General features: G+C 43.6%; 1 protein-coding gene across 3 annotated transcripts in view; it reads left to right on the top strand.

Moving 5' to 3' along the window:
• The window catches only part of ank3b (ankyrin 3b), a 467,733-nt gene that overhangs the window by 249,907 nt on the left and 201,762 nt on the right, over nucleotides 1–16,064 (top strand). For all 3 annotated transcript variants that reach the window (XM_068002597.1, XM_068002595.1, XM_068002596.1), the window contains exon 2: nucleotides 14,650–14,751. In XM_068002597.1, the coding sequence (XP_067858698.1) occupies nucleotides 14,650–14,751 (102 nt within the window). The remainder of the gene's footprint in view (nucleotides 1–14,649; nucleotides 14,752–16,064) is intronic.

Raw genomic sequence — 16,064 nt, 5'->3', positions numbered from 1 at the left:
ACCACCCCCCGTATCTAAGGAGGATTGGAAGATTATGGCCAACACCTCCTGAAATTTCAACCCTTACTTCCCTTAGCAGCCAAGAATGCATCACATCCGGACCGTGTGACTTATCTACTTTAAGTACAGTGAGTACCTCCTCGTTATCAATTTTTATCCCATCCAGTATCTCAACCACCTCCTCTTTTACTGTGGCTTTGGCAGCATCTTCTTCCTTGGTAAAGACAGATGCAAAGTACTCATTTTGTACCTCAGCCATGCCCTCTGCCTCCATGCGTAGATCTCCTTTTTGGTCCGTAATTGATCCCACCCCTTCTGTTACTACCCGCTTACTATTTATATGCCAGAGAAGACTTTTGGATTCCCTTTTATGTTATCCACCAGTCTATTCTCGTATTCTCTTTTTGCCCCTCTTATTTCCTTTTTCACTTCTTCTCTGTTCTCACTTGTATTATCAACCTGACATTTGTCATACATCCCCTTTTTCTGCTTCATCTTACTCTTTATCTTTTTCATCATCCAGGGAGCTCTGGCTTTGGTTGCCCTAACTTTCCCCCTCTGGGGAATGTGCCTAGACTGTACCCGAACCATCTCCTCTTTAAAGACCACCCATTGTTCAATTACAGTTTTGCCTGCCAATCTTTGATTCCAATTTACCCGGGCCAGATCCGTTCTGAACCCACTGAAATTGGCCCTCCTCCAATTAAGTATTTTTACTCTAGATTGCTCCTTGTCCTTTTCCATAACTAATTGAAACGTTATTATACTATAATCACTGTTCCCTAAATGTTCCCCCACTGACACTTGCTCCATTTGATTCCCTAGAACTAGATCCAGCAATGCCTCCTTCCTCATTGGGCCGGAAACATACTGATCAACAAAGTTCTCCTGAACAGACTTCAGAAATTCTTCCCTCTCTTTGCCCTTTACGCTATTACTATCCCAGTTTATATTAGGATAGTTGAAGTCCCCCATTATCACTACTCTATAGTTCTTGCACCTCTCTGTATTTCCCTCTATATTCTTCCCACTCGTTGGTGGCCTATCAAATACATCCAATAGTGTAATAGCACCTCTATTGTTTCTTAACTCTAAATAGACTCTATCCTCGACCCATCAAGGACATCTCTTTCCAGCACTGCAATGCTCTCCTGAATAATACTGCTACCTCCCCCCCCACCTCCTTTTTTTCCTTCCCTATCTTTCCTGAACACCCAGTATCCAGGAATGTTTAATACCCAATTCTGCCCTTTTTTGAGCCAGGTCTCCGTTATCACCACTACATCATATTCCCATGTGGCAATTTGCGCCTGCAGCTCACCAACCTTATTTACCACACTTTGTGCGTTTACACACATGCACTGTAAACCTATCTTAGACCTTCTCGTGTTCTGTCTCAGTCTGATCCCACCTAATACAGTACCATTTCTTGCTCTAGCGCTATCTGTCTCTCCCAATCCTTTGTGCACCTTGTTTCTCCTTTCTAATACTACATCCTGGTGCCCTCCCCCTGCCAAATTAGTTTAAACCCTCCCCCACAGCACTAGTGAACCTCCCTGTGAGGACATTGGTCCCAGCTCTGTTGAGGTTCAACTCGTCCGTCTTGAACAGGTCTCTCCTGCCCCAGAACTCATCCCAATGCCCCAAGAATCTGAAACCCTCCCTCTTGCACCATGGGGTCGATTTTGCAATGGTGGCGGGTTGGCAGCGGGGGTGGGGGGCTGGGGGTGAAGGTGTGCACAGCAAACCCGCATGAACCCGCAATGTGGGGGTGGGGGGTGGGCGAGAAAGAGAGAGAGCGAGACGTCATCCGACACTGGAATGGAAGACCGGGGAGGGGAGGGAGAGCGGATGATACGGGGGGAGAATGGAAGATCGGGAGGGGAGAGAGGAAGATCGGAGTCGGGGGGGGTGGTAGAGGGGAAGATCGGGAGGGGTGAAGAGGGGGACATTCCGGAGCAGGGTGCAAAGGTAGGTTCATTCTGTGTTTTCACTTCCATCTATGGTTTTTTATTTAGTTTCTTGTTTCCTGATCAGGTGTGAATCAGAAGCGGTGGGCAAGCCGCCCAGGTAAGTTTAAAAAAAAATCTTTCTAATCACTTACCCTGTCACAGGTGAAGTGCCTTAAGCACCTCAATGAGGTACATTTGGCTCTTTAACTGTCACCTCACCGGCTTTAATTGTCGGCGGGACTTCCGTTTTCGGGTCGCCCGCGCGCACACAGGTGGGTCCTTGGGAAACTCGGAAGTCAGTGGGTTGGAGCCGGCTTCCGAACCCGAACAGGATTTCAGCAATTTTCGGAGCCCCCCCTCAACACACCCACAATTGCCCCCTAAAATTGAGCCCCATGTCTCTAGCCACACATTAACCTGTCTTATTTTCCTTTTTCTGTACTCACTCGCACGTGGCACTGGCAGTAATCTGGAGATTACTACTTTTGAGGTCCTGCTTTTTACCTTCCTCCCCAGCTCCTGAAACTCTGATCGCAGGACCACATCCATTTCCTTTCTTCTTTCGTTGGTTCCCGCATGGACCACGACTTCTGGCTGTTCCCCTTCCCCCCGCAGAATGTTCTGCACCCTCTCCCTTATGTCCTTTACCCTGGCACAAGGGAGGCAATACACCATGCGGGACTCATGGCAGCGGTCATAGAAACACATGTCTGTTCCCCAACTATCGAATCTGCTATGACTGCTGCATTTCTACACTTCACTGTGCCCCCCCTGCACAGTCCTTTGCCCCATGGTGCCATGCTCAGGGCTGCACTCCTTCGAGGTGTCGTCACCCTCACTAGTATTGAATACTGGTTTGAGAGTGCCACATACCCAGAAGATTCCTGCACTGCCTGCCTCTTCCTACCCTTTCGGATGGCCACCCACTTGTTATTCTGAACTCTCTGTGGCTGTGGGGTGACCACCTCCTGGAACATATGATCCAGGAAACCTTCAGCCTCCCTTATGCTCTGCAGTGACTCCAGCTGCCCCACAAGCTCGGAAACCCTCAGCTTAAGGTCGAGCAACTGGAGGCATTTCCTGCACGTGTGGCCCTCCAGGATACATGAAGCGTCCTGAAGTTCCCACATGGCGCAGGAATGGCAGGCAATGGGTCTCAGCTGCCAGTCCATTATATTTAGAAACCTTTTTTTTTCTAAGCTCCCTTTAGATACTCGATTATTATTAATTTCCTTACTGTTTACTTACCCCGATTAACCTACTCTTTTATTCCTGGCCTCTCAGAGCTCCTCCTCTCTGTTCACTGTCCTTCCCCCTCTATTTCCCTAATTCCAACACTCACCAAATTCTCAAGTTTCCACGCGGTTCACGATCCACTCCATTCACGATGCGCTCTGTGCTCCAGCCGTGTATATCATATTTTAGTTGTCAAATCAAGGTGACCAAAGTGTAAAGTGCACTTCTGCAATGGGTGCAAGAGAATGCTTTAAATTGTAGTGCAAACCTGATTTAAAAACGACACTGTTGGAAAATGTGAATGGGATATAAAGCGCTGTGTGATCCTATCAGTTTTCTTCTCTTGTTGCCCCAAATGAGTGGAGATAAAATTAGTCTCGATAAATTTCTGTGATGTGCATATTTAGGATAATGGCAGAAGTGTATTGGAAATTTAGGTAGATTCTGCAATAGGTTTCCGACCAATTATCCCTATGGTGCAGTGTTGTCCAATATGTTAGCCCCTGGCCACATGTGGCTAATTGGGAATTCAGTTGTGATGAATTACATTTCTGATTAGTAAATAAAAAATGAGTAATAGAAACAGTCATTGGACATGTGACCTCAATACTCTTATACACACGGCGTATGTATGTGAACTTTAACCTTTTTATGCACTTGTTGGTAAAATGGTAAGACGAAAAGCAGAGCGTGTGCTTTTTGATCGTTGAGTGTTTTACTTCCTTGGTTACTGAATGATGGTGAATGTTAAGTAAATATACACATGTGAAGTGTGTTTACCTGTAGTGTGTGTGAGACGTTTTCTACTAAAATTAGTGCATGTGGCTAAAACGGTGTTGCTGCACCTGTGGCGAGTCAGCAATTTGCATTGGACAACACTTCTATAGTGTGGAGAGTGTTGTAAAGCAGCAATGAGATAGTATAACGTAAACTGACGTTTCTTATCAGTTTCTTAATATCATGGAGCTCTATCAGTGTCTTAACATTATCTCGTACTCAAACTGTGTTCCATGCTCGGAGCCTCAGCCACAGTTTTGTTCTTTATAATATAAATGAAATGGTTTCACATAGTTATTTTCAAGAAACTGATCAAGCTTCATGACGTTAAGAAACTTTACATCCCATTCACGATTCCTAACAATGTAGTTTTTAAATCAGGTTTGCACTATAATTTAATGCATTCTCTTACTATTTAACATTACATTCTTATCACCTTGATTTTGAAATAAGGCTGGTGATATGTACTGGGCAAGTAGACTGGGCTTCAGTGACAATTCTATGATAGGACTTTGCTTTGAAAAGCCCAACCAGTTGCTACCAATGGAGTCTTCCCAGCACTGTAGATTTATTGTGGCTCAGTGGTTGCCCTCTGGCCGCTGAGCCAAAAGGTTGAGTTCGAGTCCCACTCCAGAGACTTGAGAATGTAATCCAATCTGACACTCCAGTGCAGTACTGAGGGAGTGCTGCACTGTCAGAGGTGCCATCTTTTGGGTGAGACATTAAACCGAGGCCCTGCCTGCCCTCTCAGGTGGATGTAAAAGATCCCACGGCACTATTCGAAGAAGAGCAGTGTTCACCCCAGTGTCCTGGCCAATATTTATACCTCAACCAACATCACTAGGACAGGTTATCTGGTCATTATCTGATCACTATTTGTGGGATCTTGCTGTGCGTAAATTGGCTGCCGTGTTTCCTACATTTCAACAGTGAGTACACTTCACAAGTATTTCATTGGCTGTTAAGCAGTTTGGCACATCCTGAGGTTGTGAAAGGCGCTATATAAATGCAAGTCGTTCTTTTTTCTTTTCTTACCCTACCAGAAGATTGAGACTAAAGATTTCTGGTGTAAAAATTTCACAGCAGTTGTTCCAGGGACTATTACGAACTTGTGATTGACGCTAATTTTCCCTGGAGTTCCAAAGATGTAGTGTTTGGCGTTCCAAAGATGTAGAGTTTGGTGCTCCTCAATGTAATCCATCTGAACAAGAATTGATTTTGTGCGATCCCATGGTCCCAGCGGGGAGTGCGTTCTCCGAGGGATGCCGGTTGGAGACAAGGCTACAACATTGTAGCCCCAATTTTCTGATTGCAGAATCCCCCCTTTTTAGTACCTTGGGTCCCTTAGGGCAGAAGACTGTAGCAAAGGGTGTATAGATATCATTGTCTTGACGCAATTGTTTCAAAACAAATTTCTGCCCTTTTCCCACCGATTATACAAAGAGAAGTGATTGGGTTCCATTCTATTTCTGGGTCTGTTGGATTGGAACTTGCCAAAACCTCTTAACTGGTGTTTGTTTTCTCACACCCGACTAGTCTGGTTGGCATTTAAATCAAGATGCAGGTCACTGCAGTTCACCACTGGCTCCTGTCCACTTCCTGTTGACAGCATTGTTGTGCTCATAACTCTGGAACTGTGGGCTGAAAGCCAGCTTCATGTCTTGCCCTTTTCTTCGTCGTGAGATGCAGAAGTGAGCTCGTAGGATGATGTCCAGAGGTTATGGAAGAGGATACTGAAGAAAGAGTGTCCAGTGCTAATGTTTAAATATTGTTAAACTGGAAAATATGAGGATGTACGGCAAGGGTGACCGGCCTTTTAAAGCTGAGGAGAGCTTGTGTATGTGAAGGAGATCCTCTGTCTCCCCATGTACGGTAGCTTGCTCATTGGTATCCTTGCTGTAATCTCTGATTTGTTCAATGAGTTGTGACAACAACATTTTAATTTGAAAATGATTGGCTTTTAGAAATTGAAGCAGTCTCAATAATGGCAAAGAAAATCTAAGAAAATAACTTTTTATAGAAGGAACTCAACCTTAAACTTATTTGATTAATTTTTTTCTTTTGAAAGATGTTAGTTTAAATGTTAGACCCTCGATTGGATCCAATAATCCAGCTCAGGGATGTCAATTCAAGGAGCAGCTCCTTTGCCAAAAGTGTTTGTTGTGGTTAGGTAAGGTTGTCAACTCTGCAGGATTTGCCTGGAGTCTCCAGGAATTAAAGATTAAACTCCAGGACGCTGCTGTGAGCAAACCAAGAGAAAAATCATCGGGGCATTAAAAAAAAATTGGTTTTTTTATCATTTTCTTTGAACGCTTCTGTTTGAGTTATAAAAATATTGGAGATGGGAAAAAAGACTGACCGACAGTCAAGAGTCATCCAATTCGGTAATGAAGAGACTTTTCACTTTCCGTTTGGCGTATGAAGGCGTTGTGCAGTGAGGATGGATATGTTGGACGACCAATGCCGGGAGAATGGTGGGGGGGAGGGGGGGGGCAGTTGGAGGCAGGAGGTCATGTGATGAAACCTCCAGGAATATATCAACCAGAGTTGGCAACCCTAGGGATAGGGGGGCATAATTTCAATCCTGAGGTTTGTTCTGGAGCTGCTCAGCTCTGGGGAACTACACTGCAGGCTGCCAGTGCTAATTTCCCAGCCTGTAGACAGTGTTGTGCAATACGTTAGCCACTAGCCACATGTGGCTAATCAGGAATCCAGATGTGGCTAATTGCAATGCTGATAAGTAAATAAAAAATGTGTAATAGACACCATCGTTGGGCGTGTGATCTCAATACTCAAATTTGCACGGCGTATGCATGTGAACTTTAACCTTTATGTGCGTTAATTGTTAAATTGGTAACTTGAAAAGCAGAGTGTGCGAGTGTTATTTGATTGTTGTGAGTGCTTTACTTCCAAGGTCACTGGTGGTAGATGTTTGTTAATTAAATATACACATGTGAACTACATTTACCTGTATTGTGTGCAAGGCGAAATCTTCTAAAATTAGTGCATGCGGCTAAAACAGTAGCAACATTTGTGAAGAGTCAGTGATTTCAATTGGACAGCACTGCTCTGGGATTGAGTGACTCTCTGGACTGTTTAGCTCCTTTGCAAGGAGCAGGAGCATGATCTCAATCAGGAACATCCCCTTTAATAACATCACCAGGGAGGGAGACCCTACTCCGAGGCCTTCAAACTGACTGGAAAGTCCATGTTGTGTAAGTGAACACTTCGATTTCAACACTTGAGTGGGACAGAGCCAAGCATACATTCTGTTTCTTTCCTCAGTGTCACCCTCCTGTCTTCCCACGAGCTCGTTTTTTTTTGCATTTCACTTCTGATTCAGGTTGAAATTATTCCAATACAAACTTCCTTTTCCCTCCAAAACACTCGCCACAGAAGCCCCTTCCACTGTGAGTCTGAATCACCCGTTTTGCTTGTTGCTGGACCGTGCTCCCCGCTCGCCCACTGCTCCTCTCTCGGTGCCGTGCCTTTCAGTGCCCCGCCCACTCATTGTGGCCGTCCAATCAGCAAGAGTGGGCAGCGGGCCATTGCCAACACCGGTGAAGCTAACTAGACGGGAGAAGCCACATTACAGGCAATTTGATTGGAGAGGAAGGCGACACACCTCAGGAAGCACTTTTTCACGCAAAGGGGAGTGGGAATTTGGAATTCTCTCCCCAAAAGGCTGTGGATGCTGGGGGATAATTGGAGCTTTCAAGGCAGAGATCGATAGATTTTTATTAGGTCTGGGTATCAAGGGATATGGAGCTACGGTGGGAAAATGGAGTTGGGTACAGATCAGCTGTGATCCAATTGAGTAGGGGAGCAGGTCCGAGGGGCTGAATGGCCAGCTCCTGTTCCTCATGTTGCTGATAGAAAAACTGCATGCGGCTCTTGAGATGGCCACTCCTGCTATCCAGTGTTTAATCACATTACAAAACACGTTCCACACAGAAGTCTCCTCATAAAGGCCAACACCCAGAGATCAAATTCAAATGTTTCAAGTGTGTAACTCTCACTCTCTAATCAATTGAATTTTATTTCTGTGAAATTAACCACTGTATCAAAATGCAAACTTGTTAAAAGTGCAGTCCATGCATTTTTGCAAAGAAATGGTTTTGCATGGATATGCCTGGGCAGATGTATAAAGTGTTTGACATGTGGTGCTTGGATCGAACAGTGTGTAGTATAATTAAGCAACACTCTTTTGAATTACCAGAAAAGGTATTGCCCAGTATAACCAATGTTGGTTCAAAGCTATGAGCTCACTTTTATAATTACAGTCCTTCTGGTGATTCAAATAACAGTGCAAAAAATCAAGCTGTCTGTTTCACTCCATAAAGGCAGTGAAAAATATGAACTATCATTTTCGATCTTTGGTGAATTTTTGCACTCATCAAAGCGAAGGACGTTAGCACTGGGGGAATGGAACACTTTCTCATTTCAAGCTTCCAGTTTATCAGCGTCGAGCACTCCTCAAATCAGCAATCAAAGCCTCAACTCTGCACCAACAACATACCATAGGTTCAAGATCAGTAAAACACCACGACTGCACCAGACTCACACTTAATCCACCAACTGTGACTCACACGTGCACCTGATTGGCTCAAACGCCTATTTGTAAAGCAGCAACAAAACAACAACAACTTGCATTAATTTAGCTCCTTCAATGTAGTAAAACGTCCCAAGGAGCTTCACAGGAGCAATTATTAAACAAAATTTGACACCGAGCCACATAAGGAGATATTAGGACAGGTGATATGGGTTTTAAGGAGCGTCTTAAAGGAGGAGAGAGGTGTAGAGAGGCGGAGAGGTTTCGGGATGGAATTCCAGAGCAGGCAGCAAGTGGAAATGAAAATCATATCCGGAAAAGAAACTGGGAGGGCTGCGGATCGAGTGCAGTGACCTCTGCGCCCGACTGTTTCATCCACCCTCCAGTCAAGCAAGACTCTGTACCAGGAGCACTAGCTTGTATAATTAACCCCGTGATACCAGCACAGCTCAAAAACAAATCTGAAGATGGTAGCAGGAATACAAGTCATCTTTAACTCTTCAAAATGGGAATGCACTGGAGAGATTCCAAACTGAAAACTTTACTTAGGGGCTTGAATTGAAAGAGGAGGACTTTTTGAAATAACATTTATAACAAAATTGTGGTGGAGTCACTTTTCTTGTTTCCAACACTGGGCATATCGGCTATTTAGCACTGTTAGAAATGTCTTGTGAGAGTTACCTTAGACACATATTTTTCATATTGCATCCAATTCTCTGTCAAGGACTGGGACTCTTCTGAGGGCAAGAGCATTTAATAAGCAATTCCTTAAAATATTTTATTCTGAATAGACTACAGTATTGTGAATATCTTAGTATAACACTTCAGAAAGTAAAGTTTTATGCTGCATTTAATTATTAGTGATACAGTGGCCCTTCCTAGTCGTGTGACCTTCTGGCACTCTCTGCTAAACGCTGGACATTAGCGGAGTATTATTAAACCTCTACAGTACATGGTTATTTGTTAGAACCTAAGCAGTTTTCATCTTTTGAGTGCTGTTCTGGTAGACGTGATACCGTATGTTCAGAAAACAATGGTATCCACTTCTCTGGAGCAGGGACCACGTGTGGCCTAGAGCCAGGGCACCAACATGGTGCTGAGCCAGGGCACCAACATGGTGCTGAGCCAGGGCACCAACATGGTGCTGAGCCAGGGCACCAACATGGTGCTGAGCCAGGGCACCAACATGGTGCTGAGCCAGGGCACCAACATGGTGCTGAGCCAGGGCACCAACATGGTGCTGAGCCAGGCGAATATAATCATCGATACATTTAATTTGTTCTCTTGACATGGATTTTAACGAAATGGAACAAAAAGGAAAGCACAATGATGATCTTCTCTGCCCCTGTCTATGTGTTATAGAACTACAAGGTTGGCCCCACTCACCTTTCTGTATTTAAAAAGTAACTGACACCCCAATTTACATTAGCACCATACCATGATGGAGGCTTACAAGAATTGGTTGTGTCAGCTTCATTGAATCATTACTGTGCAACCTTAATAAAAAAAATAGACCAGTGTATTTTCTAAATGTTGAGAAGCTAGGAACTGTGGAAGAGCGGAGAGATTTAGGGGCCCATGCACAGAAATCACTCAAAACGAGTGGACAGGTACAAAAAATATTTTAGAAAGCTAATAGAATGTCAGCCTTTATCACAAAGGGATGGAAGTTATGCTACAGTTGTATAAAGCTCTGGTTAGACCCCATCTGAAGTACTGCTTTCAGTTCTGGGTACCGCACCTCAGAAAGGATATATTGGCCTTGGAGGGGGTGCAGTGCAGATTCACCAGAATGATACCGGGGCTACAAGGGTTAAATTATGAGGACAGACTAGGCTTGTATTCCCTTGAATATAGAAGATAAAAGTGTGATCTAATTGAGGTGTTTAAGATGATTATAGGATTGGACAGGATAGATAGAGAGAAACTATTTCCTCTGGTGAGAGAGTCCAAAACAAGGGGACATAACTTTATAATTACAGCTAGGGTGTTCAGGGGTGATGTCAGGAAGCTCTTCTTCACACAAAGGGTATTGGAAATCTGGAATTCTCTTCCCCAAAAAGCTGTTGAGGCTGGGGGTCAATTGAAAATTTCAAAACTGCGATTGATAGATTTTTGTTAGGTAAGGGTATTAAGGGATATGGAACCAAGCAGGATAAATGGGGTTAAGATACAGATCAGCCATGATCTAATTGAATTGCGGAAAAGGCTTGAGGAGGCTGAATGGCCTACTCCTGTTCCTATGTTCCTTCCTATGACAGGTTGTCTCCTGCAGTTTTCAGTAATGTGTGTAAAATGGGGCCATATGGCACAATATTAGAAGTACCTAGTGTGATGCAGAGCACACTACTGCCGCAAAGGTACGCTGACACTGCTGCAGTGTGACATGGGTAATCGTGTTATAGATAAATGTGACTGTTGCCTATAAAGCCTGTAAATCTTATGTTGTGTCTATAATATTTATATTGTACTTACATTGATCATACATGTAATATTTCCTGTCAAAAAGTAGTGATATAGTGTAGCGTGGATCTAACTGTCTTTAATCATTTTGGTTCTATGTCAGATGTAGACCCAGGTCCATGTTAAATGGGCAAGCTTTATCAAAGTGATCAATAGTATTTATTAGATTATGAAAGGTTAGCTGCTAAATCCTCGCAATGGAGGATTGTTTGTAAGCATGTAGTACTTTGATGTCATTATTGGTGTTGACCAAATTACTACCGTATACCAAAACATACACTAGTGTACATACAATTGCCATTTCTGTTTGGCCCTTTTTGCAGAGGGGAGCTGCATTTTTTGTGCTCTTCAAAATAAGAAAAGTTATTGTGAAATAATGAAAAATTTTCCACTTTTTGCACAGTGTCAGTATCAAGCACTGAAAGGTCATGATACAACGGGTTGCCTGTCTGTCGCCTCCAATCTCAAACTCAATTCCCACATCGCCTCCATTGCTACAACTGTCTCCAAGAAGCTTGGTTTCATCTTACATAGCATACACTGCTTCAATGTGCCAGCTGTGGCTCAGTAGTCACACTCTCGCCTCTGAGTCAGAACATTGTGAGTTCAAGTTCTACTCCAGAGATTTGAGCACAAAATCCAGGCTGACACTCCACTGAGGTACTGAGGGAGTGCTGCACTGTCAGAGGTGCTGTCTTCTGGATGAGATGCTAAACCGAGGCTCCGTCTGTCCCCACAGGTGGACGTAAAAGATACTTTAGCACTATTTCGAAGAAGAGCAGGGGAGTTCTCCCTGGTCATAGCCAATATTTATCCCTCAACCAACATCACTATATAAAAAAAAGATTACAACAACAACTTGCATTTATATAGCGCCTTTAATGTAGTAAAATGTCCTGAGGCGCTTCACAGGAGTGTCATCAAACAAAATTTAACAGTGAGCCACATGAAGAGATATTAGGCCAGGCGACCAAAAGCTTGGTCAAAGAGGTAGGTTTTAAGGAGTGCATTAAAAGAGGAGAGAGAGGCGGAGAGGTAAAGGGAGAGAATTCCAGAGCTTAGGACCTCGGCAGCTGGAATGATGGAGCAATGAAAATCGAGGATGCATAAGAGGCCAGAATTGGAGGAATGCAGAGATCTCGTTGGGTTGTAGGGCTGGAAAAGGTTACGGAGATAGGGAGGGGAGAGGCCATGGAAGGATTTGAAAATAATGCTGAGGATTTTTAAATCGAGGTCAGCGAGCAAATGGGATAATGGGTTAATGGGATTTGGTTCGAGTCAAGATGCAGGCAGCAGGGTTTTGGACGAGCTCAAGTTTACTGAGGGACCAAGGTGGAAGGCCGGCCAGGAGACCATTAGAATAGTCAAGTCTGGAGGTAACAAAGGCATCGACGTGGGTTTGAGTAGTACATATGCTGAGGCAGGGCAGAGACAGTTGATTTTACAGAGGTGGAAATAACCTGTCTTGATGATGGAGCAGATATGGGGACTGTAGCTCAACTCAGGGTCCAATAGGATGCCAAGGTAGTGAACAATCTGGTTCAGCCTCAGACAGTGGTCAGGGTGAGGGATGGAGTCGGTGGCTACGGAACAAAGACTATGGGTTCAGTTTTCACAATATTTAATTGGAGGAGATTTCTGCTTATTCAGTAATGGATGTCAGACAAGCAGCGTGACAAATCAGAGGCATTGGAGGGGTCGAGAGAGGTGGTGGTGAGGTAGAGCTGGGTGTCGTCAGTGTACATGTGGAACCTGACATGTTTTTAAATGCTGTCACCGAGGGAGCAACATGTAGATGATTTGCTGTTTGTGGGAGCTTGCTGTGCACAAATTGGCTGCCACATTCCCTACATTACAGCAGTGACTACAGTTCAAAAGTACTTCATTGGCTGTAAAGCGCTTTGGGACGTCCTGAGGAGGACATGAAAGGCGCTATATAAATTGCAAGTCTTTCATACTCTCACCAACTCTTAATCTCTATAAAACCAGGTCTGTCCATAAACACTGACTTGTGCGGAAGATCGGGGAGGGGGGAGCAAGTGCTGTGTCCATATGTACAACCAAACTAATAAAAGGAAAGGCTTTAAAGAAGTAAAGTTCATAGTCAATTTAGCCAAGTTGTTTGATTGGTATTTTCAGCAGCCAAAGGAGTTACTCCAACTCCTACACAGCATAGGTCTTGATTGGCGATGGTGACAATGACTTATTTTAACTTTGTAGCGACTTCTTGTGATATTGGGAGGTGAGAAGGGAGTCCTTCTTTGTGTCCTCATAGTTACCTTCATTATTTCATCCAGATGTAATTTGAGCTATCAGGAGATTGAGAGACTATCTAAAGAACAGCAGTTTTGCGAAATGCCTGGGTTTTTGTAGAATAAAAATGGCCAAAAGCACTTTCTGGTTCCTGGCTTGATGCAGCATATGGCAGTGGTAACTTATGCGGATTTTGAAACGACTCAGATAATGGGGCTGACTGTTCGATACATTATCGTGCAAGGGGACATGGACCTCGTTGTGAGCTCAATGTTATCAGTGGGAAACATATTCTTGTTGGATACTGTATTCTGTCCCTTACCTATGGAGAGAAGACTATAGAAGGGATTCTGTAACTAACTGAAACAACTCTAACTGCTTCACAATAGCCAATAAGAAATAGAGTTGGAATCAATCACTGTAGTACATGGCCTTGCTACGACATCCTCAAACACTTCTTTACACTTCCTCTATCGACGAGGGAGCGTCATATAGGGTAGGTTAGAACAGAACTAGTGATACCGTAAATTATTTGTTTTAATATTTGTAAAGAAGTAAGCTTTTGAAAGTATCAGTATTCACTTTGAAAACACGCCCTCAAAGTAACTTCCAGCTGATGGATCGACTTGTTCAATGCCTGTCTTTAGATAGATGTCCACAGCAGTTTTCAGCAGAAGTGAGAATGTGGAGGTAACCTTCGTATCTCCCTGGGCAACGGGAGCCTGCTTCGCTCTGCCAGGTTTTCCTGCTCCTGCTCTCCAACTTGGCAAACCTGCATCAACTATTCACACATTCTCTGGGTCTCATATGTTTATATTTCTCTAATTCCTCTCTTGCCCCCTTTTGTCTATTATCGCTTCTGCCAGTTAATCATCTCCTGTTCACCCAATCACTTTATAGCTCATTCTTGTTCTTGTGTATGTATTTTCCTCCTTTCCCTCACTCTGTTCCTTCTTCTAAGCTGCTCATCTGTAATACCTTCCAGTTCTGATGAAGGGCTATATCTAAAACGCCCACATTTTTCATTTCTGTGCAGATGCTAACTGACTTGATGATTGTTTCCTGAATTTTCTGTTTTTGTTTTTGAATTTCATAATGTTTAAATCGGCGATGCAGTAGTAACGCCGTCACAAGTGTCAATTACAAATCATACGTGACGTTACTGCATCATTGTGTAGTAATCACCTACTCTTATATTGGCTTTGTCTCCACGTGTATTTTGGAAGTTAGGCTGAGGTCATAGGAGATAGAACAGAGGGAAAACACAGAATCAATGGGAATATCATCTGACTAAACTGTCCTTTCTCTGTTAAATGATGCCCACAGAATGTAGAAAGCCCTCAATAATAGGTTTGCAATCACTTTTATCCAATTAAACACCTTTTTAACCATCCCTTTTTTCCTCTTTTTAAATAGACTGACACCAACGCAAGCTACTTACGAGCTGCTCGATCTGGCAACTTGGAAAAGGCCCTTGACTATATCAAAGCTGGAGTCGACATAAATATCTGCAACCAGGTTTGTGCACGTCACACGGATTTCAGTTTTATTTTGAGTTATGTGACAGCTTTGGTTCATTGCCATAAAATCTGATGTATATGCCACTCCGTTACTTTACATTTGGAATCCTACCTATTGGACCAGTGTATGAACAGCATCCACATTTAGAGGGTATAAAACTCACATTATCAAACTTGCAAGAGGGTGTGTAATTCATAGGCCAGATCTTATATTAAAATGCACTCTGCTGTGATATTGTTCCATTCCACTGGCTTATTTTTCAGGAATTTTTAGAATCAATGGGACCACCAAGAAAAGAAAAAATCTTCAAATTTTAAAAAGTCAATCTCAGATAATTCTATCTGCACAACATTATATAACATGTTCCCAGTGCCTCAAGTAGGAATCTAAAAGTGTCTGCCTGGGCTCAGTGGTAGTTCTCTCACCTCTGAGTCAGAAGGTTGCGGGTTCAAGTCCCAGTCCAGAGATTTGAGCACATATTCTAGGCTGACACCCCAGTGCAGTACTGAGGGAGTGCTGCACTGTCGGAGGTGCTGTCTTTTGGATGAGATGTTAAACCGAGGCCCCGTCTGCCCTCTCAGGTGGACGTAAAAAATCCCACGGCACTATTTGAAGAAGAGCAGGAGAGTCACCACTAAAACAGATTATCTGGTCTTTATCACATTGCTGTTTGTGGGACCTTGCTGTGTGCAAATTGGCTGTTGCGTTTCCTACATTACAACAGTGACCACACTTCAAAAGTACTTCATTAGGTGTGACGTGCTTTGGGGCGTTGTGATGTCGTGAAAGGTGCTATATAAATGCAAGTCTTCCTTCTAAAATAGATCCATTTGTTGTACCTGAATCAGAAGCTTTTTCCATCTCAGTAGAGGGCGGAACGGGTGGCATCTTCCCAATCTTCCCAGATTCAGTGCTTATACTGCACGATTTAAAATAATGAATTAGCAGTAATCTTTCAGGACCTCTGATTTTGCCGAATTGATCCTATTTTCAGAAATTACATGGAATTAACAGCACAGAAAGAGGTTGGTAGTGGTACCAGAAGAGGGTATGCTGCAGACATGGACAGTGGGTGTGGTGATGGACCAGAATGGGGCAGTCAACCATATGAAATGTGGTAGAGAGATTGAGGAGGAGCCCGGCCTCAGCCAAAGTTGCACAAGGTGGCCATTGGTGACTTTGACCCAGGGCTATCTCAGTGTTGAGGATAGTATAGAAACCAAATTGGAGGAACATGATTAGAGTGGTGAAAGTGATGGGCACAGCATTGTGACGCGATAATGCATTCAAGAACCTTAGAGAGGAAGGGG

The sequence above is a fragment of the Heptranchias perlo genome, chromosome 21, assembly GCF_035084215.1.
Source record: "Heptranchias perlo isolate sHepPer1 chromosome 21, sHepPer1.hap1, whole genome shotgun sequence".
Taxonomy (NCBI): Eukaryota; Metazoa; Chordata; class Chondrichthyes; order Hexanchiformes; family Hexanchidae; genus Heptranchias; species Heptranchias perlo.
Note: the sequence above shows the minus strand (reverse complement) of the source record. Positions and strands in the feature narration are given on the sequence as shown.